This window comes from Podarcis melisellensis (assembly GCF_964234715.1).
Source record: "Podarcis melisellensis genome assembly, chromosome: 12".
In the NCBI taxonomy this organism is placed as follows: Eukaryota; Metazoa; Chordata; class Lepidosauria; order Squamata; family Lacertidae; genus Podarcis; species Podarcis melisellensis.
In genome coordinates this window covers 46,378,443-46,388,521 of record NC_138544.1, presented here as the reverse complement: position 1 = coordinate 46,388,521, position 10,079 = coordinate 46,378,443, and the positions used below count along the sequence as shown (strand labels likewise).

The window sequence follows — 10,079 nt, the reverse complement described above, 5'->3', positions numbered from 1 at the left end:
CTTACTGGCTGCTGTTGAGCTTCAGACTCCCTTTCTAGCTGCAGATCCAATGAACTTTGTAAGTAAAACAATGCGTTTAAGAGGAAGTCAGGCCTGTGATACATGGAGTTGGGCTACAACAAAAGGCAGCTATGGCGGGACACTTGGGGCAGGAATAATAGAATTGTTGAGTTGGAAGGGAGCCTGAGGATCATCTAGTCCAACCCCCTGCAATGTAGGAATATAAAGTTGTCTCATATAAGGGGATAAGACCGGCAGCCTTGGCATTATCAGCGTCTCACACACACACACACACACACACACACACACACACACACACACACTTTAACCAGAAGCGGGGGACCAGCTAGGCAGTTTTGTGACTTAATGAACAATACAAAAATGCATGCCAAAACAGTATACCCTTAAGAAATCCTAATGCCACAACTCAATCACTTTCACTTCACCACTTCCTTTGTGCAAACAGGAAAATAAACCAGTAAGACTTACCTCAGCATTATGCCATACACTCTTAACATTTCTCTGATGAAAATAGGAACATCCCATTCCATGATGATAATTTTACTATTTATACCCCACACATCTTACTGGGTTGTCCCAGCCACTCTGGGCAGCTTCCAACATATATAGAAACATAATAAAGCATTAAACATTAAAAAAAAACCCTTCCCTATACAGGATTGCCTTCAGACGGCAGTATTTCTCCAACGAAAATAGGGACATTATAAGGAAAAGCGGGACATTCCAGGATCAAATCACAAACCGGGACGGCTTCTCTAAATCAAGGACGTCCCTGGAAAAGAGGGATACTTGGAGGGTCTGTTACATAACAGAATGGTTTGTTTCTCTGTGACAAACCAGGGTTCAACATCAAACAACAATCCCTTGGGTTTAGAGGGCATTTTTCTCCAGCTGGAACTCAGTTCAGGCACCATTGCCATAAGAGAACAAGGGAGGCACTCATGGTGAGTTCTGGCACCCTTTTCTAGAAAAATAGCACCGGGTTCAAGGTTAGTTAGCAATCGTGGCCTGTTAGAAACAATCCTGGGTTCAGATTTGGGAGCTAGCTATCCTCTTCCTCTCCTGCCAACCTAGCAATTTGAAAGCACGTCAAAGTGCAAGCAGATAAATAGGTACCGCTCCAGCGGGAAGGTAAACGGCGTTTTTGTGCGCTGCTCTGGTTCGCCAGAAGCGGCTTAGTCATGCTGGCCACATGACCCGGAAGCTGTACACCAGCTCCCTCGGCCAATAAAGCGAGATGAGCGTCGCAATCCCAGAGTCGGTCACAACTGGACCTAATGGTCAGGGGTCCCTTTACCTTTACCTGTCCTCCTCCTGGCTTGTTTATGCACTTATTCAAAGTGAGAGCAAACAGGTCACCTGCACAAGCACACAGCTCATGCAAGTTAAGATTTATTAAGGTCTGTGGCTTACTATCTTGGGCGAACACTCCTTGTGTTTTACTATAAGGAACAAGGGAATAAAGGCAGGTTATGGATTTCCTTATTCCCTCTAGCAGAAGGCCGTGAAGGTTGCAGTGAGCAAATAACAACTCTTCCTTCACAAAACAAGGAGACGGAGATCCAAGAAGAATGGTTAGCTGTAATTGCCTCTGGGCATAGTAGCCGCTATTAAGAAAATGAAGCAGCCTTTACAGACCATTTGGCAGTACCAATTTGAGAACCTTGTCATGATGTACATTTGATTTCCCACTGCCGAGGTGGGCAGAAAACAAGAACAATGCTCAGAGGTGCTCCAGAAAATGTCTATGTCCTGCTTATGGATGGTTAGAGTAGCACCCACGTTTAGGATTACTGTATTTTTTGCTCTATAAGACTCACTTTTTCCCTCCTAAAAAGTAAGGGGAAATGTGTGTGCGTCTTATGGAGGGAATGCAGGCTGCGCAGCTATCCCAGAAGCCAGAACAGCAAGAGGGATCGCTGCTTTCACTGCACAGTGATCCCTCTTGTTGTTCTGGCTTCTGAGATTCAGAATATTTTTTTTCTTGTTTTCCTCCTCCAAAAACTAGGTGTGTCTTATGGTCTGGTGCGTCTTATAGAGCGAAAAATACGGTAACTGATGGCACTCAGCTCTAGAAGAGTTATGTGTAGTTCAACCGCAGCATGTATCACAGAAAAATCCATTCATATTGGAGGGGCATCAAATACAACTGAGGCATAAGCAAAATGCTACTGATCAATATTTGAGAGGTCTGTGGAAAATCAGAGTCACGTAGTGCATTTCAATCCAAAATCCATACACAAGGTTTATTTAAAGCAAAACAGAAACCCACCACCCAAAACTTCGCTCTCACAATCTGCCCAATATGAACCCGCAATGGACTTTTGGTCGAAAAGCTTAGCCACGAAGCAGCAAACTCCTTGCACAAATGGGCAAGATGTCCAGAGTTTTTTTGGCTGCAGCATTTATTGCTCTGCAAGCGCATTAAATCGCGGAAATGTTACGGCTGCAGCAAAGGAACTCCTGGCGTGTGTCTCTGAAGCAGCAAGACGACAACTACACACGAGTGGGTGCAAAGACAAAGGAAGTGGAAAAATACTGTTGTAAGAAGTTTAATTTAAAAAAAGAGAAATTCAACAGTGCCTAAATCTTTATTTTTTTCATAACCTACAGTTTTAGACAGTTGTACATTTTATGACACAAAAGGAAACTTAAATTACCAATAGTTTACATGTAAGCTTGATTCCAGTCTTAAATGGAAGAAGAACAAAAACAAACACCCTCAGGGGGGGGGAAAAAGGCCTCCATTTTACACCTCCTGTTTTGTGACTTGGCAGCTGCTGCCCTCGCCAGGTGTGTCTTCGATTGTCTGCTGCTATCGGTGTAACAGGCTACACAATACATAAGGGCTGCAGCAAGCTGAAAGGGGGGATACAGAGGCTGGTGCAGACCCCTACAGTCAGTGGTTGTTCATGATACACTGCATCACACTCACAAGTAAGGGCATCCCGTTGCCCACTGGTTATGTGTGTTTAGCTAAGAGGCAGCAAAAATAAAAAATAAAAAGCAAAAATATATATATATAAAAATGAGCCTGACAAGTTTTGTTTTGTGTGTGTGACAGTATGTAAAATTGAGGTGGGGCAGCTGGGTGGAAAATTATTGTAATTCCCCCCCCCCCTCCAGAAGCAAAAATTTCTAGCTTTAAATACATTTCTTGAACAGACAGCCTCAGGAAAAGCTGTCTTTATACATGAGCACCAAAGGAATCCTACAAATTGGGATTGGTGGTTGGGTGGGTGGGGAAGGAGTCCAATTGTAATGGGCCCAGCCTGATCATTCTAACCAGAATCTCAGCTTTCAGGGGAGGTTTTAAAATTTCAAAATAAAATAAAAATTAGCAGAACTAAATAGCTGTATGTAAAACACTCTGTGGGATATGAACTTCTGTTCCAGCAGCCCTGTACAGTCTGGCTGGGAAAGTATTAAAGTGATTGGAGAAGTTATTTGGCATGACACTTTTTGCTTTTTATTTATTTATTGTTTATAAAGCTATTGCAGTAAAGTTTTAAACTCTTTTACACAGACTGTTATTTGTGTGAGAATTACAGTGTATTATCCTAGCACAAGTGGCAGCCGAATGCATGAGAACAGTAACAATCCACCTGCTGGTCTGCATATATTCAGTTGGCTGTAATGATTAGCTCCACACACTCGCTGCAGCCACTTCCCACTTCATCTGCAGCTGTTTCCTTCATGCTTTCAACAGGCAAACAAAGGAATCTTATCATTGGCCCAAACCATACCCCAATCTAGCTGCCGTTTCCCCACTGCTCATTGGGTAAGGGATGAACATTAAAACCCAACAACAGTCCCAGTTTGTTGATTTTGAATTCTCAAAGTGTGCCTTTTCAGGAAGGAACAAACAGATCCCAGCTTGCTTATTTTAAATTCTGCAGTGCAAAAAGCAGGCTGGGTTTTTTTATTTTTTATTCTTTTAAGAGGACAATTAAAATAGCAGCAACCTATGTCAAGAATTCAACTGCCCTACGTGTTTTATGAGGAAACAAATCCCGAGATATGTACTTGCTAATATTTTGGCCTTAAGAGTGGTTGAGTAAACGCTGGGGCTGTGTAATTGTGGCAATGTCATTTCTTTCCAATTCCGGTTCTTTAAAAAAAATAAAATCGCAGCTTATAAGTCATAGAGTTGAAAATTACATTGCATAACCATGTTTCATACTGGTCAAAATACACACTTCCAGAGAGTTTTTAAAATGTCAGGGCTTTTAAGACAGACTTTCTCCAAATCCCTTTTGCAGTGAAGAGGCAGAATCAGCTCAGCACACCAGAATAAAGTAAAAGAAACAAGGAAAAAACAAATTAAAGTAATATTCAAACCACAACATTTAGTTTATCTACATCCAGCTCAACAGCAACATTTATAATATATCAATAATTTTTATCAGTTTTTTAATGGTACCTTTTTATATGTTCTGATTATTTACACCTGTACAAGCAAAAGCACACACTTCCAAGTGCACATATTTAATACAGTATTGACTATTTCCATTTACAGATTTTCAACATTTTGAAAAAGATCAACTGCTTAAGATCTTTTAAGGTATATTACAAAAAACTGCCGCTACTTCCTGTACTACAGTGTGTTTACCCAGTAAGACCAGTGACAATACATACATACTGTAACTGAGTAATTCTGTATATGCCACCCACACGAACCCATGAGAGGATCAGACTTCAGTAACTATAAGCTGTCTTATACAAAAGTTAAGGCAAAGTCATTTTCAAGTTTAAATAAAATTCAAGTCTTTAAATATTGGATGGAAATAATTCTTTTAAAAAATCAGTTGTTTAAATAAACCTCCTTTTTTTGTGTGTGGAATAAACTATTCAGCAGGAAAACATTTTCATCCGAACCATCTGCTGCTTAAACACTCAAAGAAAAACTTTAGGCATTTAAAAACAAAAATAATTTATAGTCAACTTTATTAGAAACTCATTAATTTAGTGCATCCTTGTCCTTCAGAAAGCATGCCACTTCTAGAAGTAAGTAAGTGTGACAAAGCTCACTCCAGACAGAAACAGGGACCTCTTCCTTTACCATATATGCACACGCAAAAAAAAGAGAGAGAACTCCATTATCCCATGGACTGAAAAATAATAATTAAATCCATATGCCAATGTATGCAGGTATAGAAAGGTGTCAGCACTTAGGCTGATTAAGATATGAACTCTTTCAAAGAGCACTTTTAGCATAGATTTAAAAACCTACACAGAGCACAGGGGTAAACCAGTAAGGACAGTAGTGACTCAAAATTAATTTACTCCGGCTTGGGGGGGGGGGGGAATTGAGATCATCCTCACAAGAGTGCTATTGTGCTATCTTGTGAAAAACAGCCATTAGCAGGCACCTGCCATTTTGCAAGGGCTTATGTACTTTATTATTATTATTATTATTGTTTATTCACAATGTGCTTTGTTTTCTCTTTTCCTGAATATTCAGGAAACCATTTTATTCTGGATTGAGAAGCTGGTTACTTGCTTGCAAGTCCATCAAAACAAAACCTTTTAGAGAAGGTGATCTTTATCAGGTTCACATTTCGTCAAGGGGGAAAAAATGGTTGAAATTTAAAACATTAGAATTGTATGTATTTTGAAACCTTAAAAGTGTAATTTATTTGATGTGCTACAGCAGCCAAAATTTTAAAAAAGGAAAAAAAACAACCGAACATCAAACTTGTCTTACTGCTTATAAAACATCTGCTTTTCTTTGCACTCAAAATATTAGCTGCTGTTACTAGTCTTCTGGAGTTTCTTTTTTTTTTTAAAGATATGTACTTACAGACCAGTTATTTAAAAACTACAGCAGCATTATTCTGCTTAATAGATTAGGAAAATAACTCATTAGATAGAGCTTGTATTCACACAGCCACATGGAGGCTTAATAAAAAAAAATTGATCTCCCCCCCACCCCCGGATGAATACGTCTTCCCTTTAGGGAAAAGAAAAGGATTTTAGGCATCACCTCCAGTTCAGCACCAACCTAAATGTAAGGTTTAGATTAATTAAACCCTGACAGAGTAGACCATTTGCTCAAGGGGAATTTGGTGGGGGGGGGGGGAGAGCAAGAGAATTGGAGGAACAATCTGATTTACAAAGAAACAAAAAAAAATTACCTTGCAGGCATTTCATATATATAATACGCACTGCAAGCTCCTAACCAGCAACTCATTCTTTGTACTCTGAGTGGCAACATGGGTTTACTTCATGGTGAGAACTTTTAAAACCTCCTCCTAAGCACTACTTTCACTGAGGAGATTTGGGAGGGGTGCTCTGTTCTTTTGTCAGACGTTTCCCAACGGCTGGAGGTGGGGACTTGCGCCCTGACGGCTGTCTCCTCTGGTCTTTGGGCTGTCCTGGATTGGACTTCACAGGAGGGGGTTCTTTGCTTCTCTCTAGTGTTTCTGTGGGTTTCCTTTCATCTTTCCCACAGGTGACAGTGTTTGGCTTCTGTTCTTTTGGGGGCTGCACGGGTGACGGGTCCTTGGTTGTCCTCTGACAGATCTCTGCGTAACTAGGTTTTCGCAACTCCTGCGTGATCAAAAGCACAGGACAGAGCTATACCACAACAGCGACATTTATTTGGGGCAGCAAAGGTAAGACCGATCAAGGGGAACGGCGCGGCTACCAAAGTGTGTCTCAGTCACGCTCCAAGATTTGGGAAGGAAGCCGTGCTTAGAATTTTCATTTTACCAACAAGAGCTGCCGTTTAAGAACTTGGGAAAGCACGTTTGTCTCAACGGGAGTTGGAACAGCTCGAGTGGTTGACGCATAAGGGGCAAGCAGTCTGACATAGTAGAGATGGACATGCAGACTTTGGGACAACTGCTTGGGAGAACAGGGCAGGTGGGGGAAGAACACGCAGCAGAGTTGAAAAGGCATGGATGACACAAGACAGAAATTGTGGATTCCTGATTCCTAGCATGCAACAACTTTCAAATCCAACATTTATGCTGGGTGTTCAGACATCTGGCAACAATTATTCTGTTCCATTTATCTATTTGGCATAAAGAACGGGCATTTTTCTTTTCATCATGATTCAGTTTATTGTGTCATTCTCCTTTTGCCGTTTCGTGTTTTCTTAATTTTAATCATTTCCATTTAAGCTGTTGGCCATTTATTATGATTTTAAAATTTTGCCCATCAGCAGCCTTGGAGCTCCCAACTTCTCAGGACAGGAATAAGTGTCTTAAACAAATTAGGTAGGACCAGTAGTGCAACAAACATGTGTCCGCAATGATTTGAAAGGCAGCTCACTAAGCAGTATTGTGGCTGCTGAGGGCATGGCATATTTGGGGCACTTCAACTGATCACAGAAGTTCTCACCACCTGGTGGCCATGAGAGCCATCAGGTAATGCCAAGAAAGTAGGTGACACCAGGGAAGCAGAGCAGATTTCTAGCTCTCCTTTTCTCCACCCCACCTCCCCTCAACTTCTTTGTTCTCAGGAAGCCAAGTCATTTGGAATTTTCTTGATTTTTTTTATTGCAGTAAATAACTCCTCCATCATTTAATAGCTGAGGACAGAAGGTACTAATTAAACAGAGAATGCCTTAATGAATGTCAAATGCACTTACTGCTACAGCAGCCCCATTGACTTGTACTGATTTGCAAGCGGTAGTGAGTACAGAAGAAAGTCTTTCAATATTTGGGGTCTCTCTCTGCTGCTTGTCCATGACTTTGGAGTCACTGCAAAGTAGTACAAAGCAACATGTGAACGTAATGAACAACTTTGCGTTCAGCACACTAAAAGTCAACATGCAGAAGCCTCTATTCCTGTCTTTTGCTGTAGGGAACCAATGATCATTCGCTCCTCCCACTTTGGATGCATGCAAATGATGCTTTTTCTCCTCTTTGAGAGTCAGGCTTAAAGTCAGTGTTTGAGCATGCAAGATTAAAAGTAAATTCTAGACTACTGCTGGGGGTCACGCACGGGGTGTTATTGAACTGAATTTTTCAAGAGCTATTCACACAGTGTCACACCTAACCTTTTGATGATGGAAAATGCAAACTGTTGATTCAGAGCAGTATATTTAAAGCCATGTATAATTAAGTCCTTACTCAGGAGGCTGGGATGGGGAAGGAGACCTTTCAAACGTCCCGGGTAGAGGAGAAGAGACTGGCAACAAAGGCTCTCGAGGAACTCCTGATGGAATAGTGTTTGTACTAGTAGTCGCGCTGAGGTTCTGAAGAAAACAAATTTTGGGTCATTTCAAATGCATTTCAACTCAAGGAAACATACACTCAAAGCCTTCATAGAAGCAGACTTGGAAAAAAGATTCCAACAGAGCCCAAGAAGCAGTTAAACATTTCAGTGTAGTATAGTATCGATAGATATCTTTTCAAAAAGAGAGCAAGAGCATCAAGTGTGTGGGAATGATTCATGTTCTTATTAAAAAAATTCCTTCCAGTAGCACCTTAAAGACCAACTAAGTTAGTTCTTGGTATGAGCTTTCGTGTGCAGACACACTTCTTCAGATACCAGTATCTGAAGAAGTGTGCATGCACACGAAAGCTCATACCAAGAACTAACTTAGTTGGTCTTTAAGGTGCTACTGGAAGGGATTTTTTTTGTTTTGACTATGGCAGACCAACACGGCTACCTATCTGTAATCATGTTCTTATGTCGCTGCATTTTTTAATATTTTCTGGATGCCCCATGATCATATTATAAAGCAGCTGTGTTCTATGTTATAAATCAAGCACTGCTAGGAGTGGTTCCTTGTTGTTTTCCAATGTATTCCTTATCAATAAAAAATTGGTGTGGCGTGAGCAAATATTTATTCTGAAAGTGTGGCCCAGAGAAAGAAGAACCACTGACCTAGAGCAATAGCTCCAAAGATTTCAAAACAAGTTAAGGAATTGTTTGGTTTGGATGCAGAACGCTGCTTGTGCGAACAAGCGCCCTCTAAATCTGGCCTTCCTCCAACCCTCCAATCCCAGCGCAGATTTGGAGAGGGTGCAGGTGCATGCAGGGTGAAGAAGCGAGGAAAGTTCTGTTGCATGAGCATAAATGCTTGTGCTGGCAGAACACGTTGGTTGGATGCTGGCCTTTAATTTGTATGCTGATTTCATCTATGCCACACCACACAACACTCTGAATGACCCCTAACCCTTAGCAGTGGTTTTAAGGGATTAGTGAGAATGCTTTATTCAGCAGACAGGACTCTGCACAGGGTTGCTTGCACCCAAGCCTTTTATTCCAAGCAGGAGTATCGAATAAACTGCAGTGCTTGGTAGTGGCTACAGCTGAGTAGACCAGCACAAGCCATCATGTATACCATGAGAAATTCAATTCTCTGAGTGTGGATCCTTATGCAGGCAGAATGAACAAGAGGGAGCAGAGACTGAGGGAACCCCAAGGTTTACAGTAGGGGGGGAAGGGTTTGGGGTTTCAAAATATCTGGGGTGTGTGTGTTATGGAATAGAGCATGCTGTAAGAAGGCATGACTGGCTGGCACCACAAACAGGAAAATCCCACACTGCTACTTTTTTGTGCCAGGTGTCATTTCTGCAACAAGTGAAAAGGTCTCATGTTAATTCGATGCCATCTCTCACTAGAGGTCCAAGAGAACCTCTGACCAAACCCTCTGGAGAGCTCCTTGTCAGTGATGATAGTACTGTACTTTAATTCTGGATGTATATTTGTGTAGTTGGCTTTTCTGCTTCTAAACCGTTCAGAAGTCTATTCAGGTATTAAAACTAAGGCAAGATTGACTATTCATCTTATTAAGTAGAAGGTGGCACCTTTACAGATGGTTGTTATGAGCTTTGCATCTGGGCAAGGGCAACCATATCTTGAAACAGCACAATTTTCCTTGCAGATTTTCTTTGATCATCAATAAGAGGGTGCTGCAGCAATAAAACTGCTGGCAGATTTGCAAAGCTAAGCAGAGTCCAGTGTGGTTTCAAACTGGATGGGGGACCACGTGTTGAGATTCCTGCATTGCAGGGAGGTGGACTAGCTGACCCTCAGGGTCGCTTCCAACTCTATGCATCTATGATACTAAGGGTTCTGTGTCACTGCCAAGTCCATCT

General features: G+C 41.4%; 1 protein-coding gene across 1 annotated transcript in view; it reads right to left on the bottom strand.

The window, feature by feature from the left end:
• Positions 1-2,593: 2,593 nt before the first annotated feature.
• Positions 2,594-10,079, bottom strand: part of LARP4B (La ribonucleoprotein 4B) — a 70,790-nt gene continuing 63,304 nt past the window's right edge. Inside the window, exons 15-17 of the mRNA XM_081931718.1 lie at positions 8,103-8,227; positions 7,619-7,730; positions 2,594-6,573 (exon numbers count right to left, since the gene is read on the bottom strand). Coding sequence (XP_081787844.1) covers positions 6,289-6,573; positions 7,619-7,730; positions 8,103-8,227 — 522 coding nt within the window. The 3' untranslated portion in view covers positions 2,594-6,288. The remainder of the gene's footprint in view (positions 6,574-7,618; positions 7,731-8,102; positions 8,228-10,079) is intronic.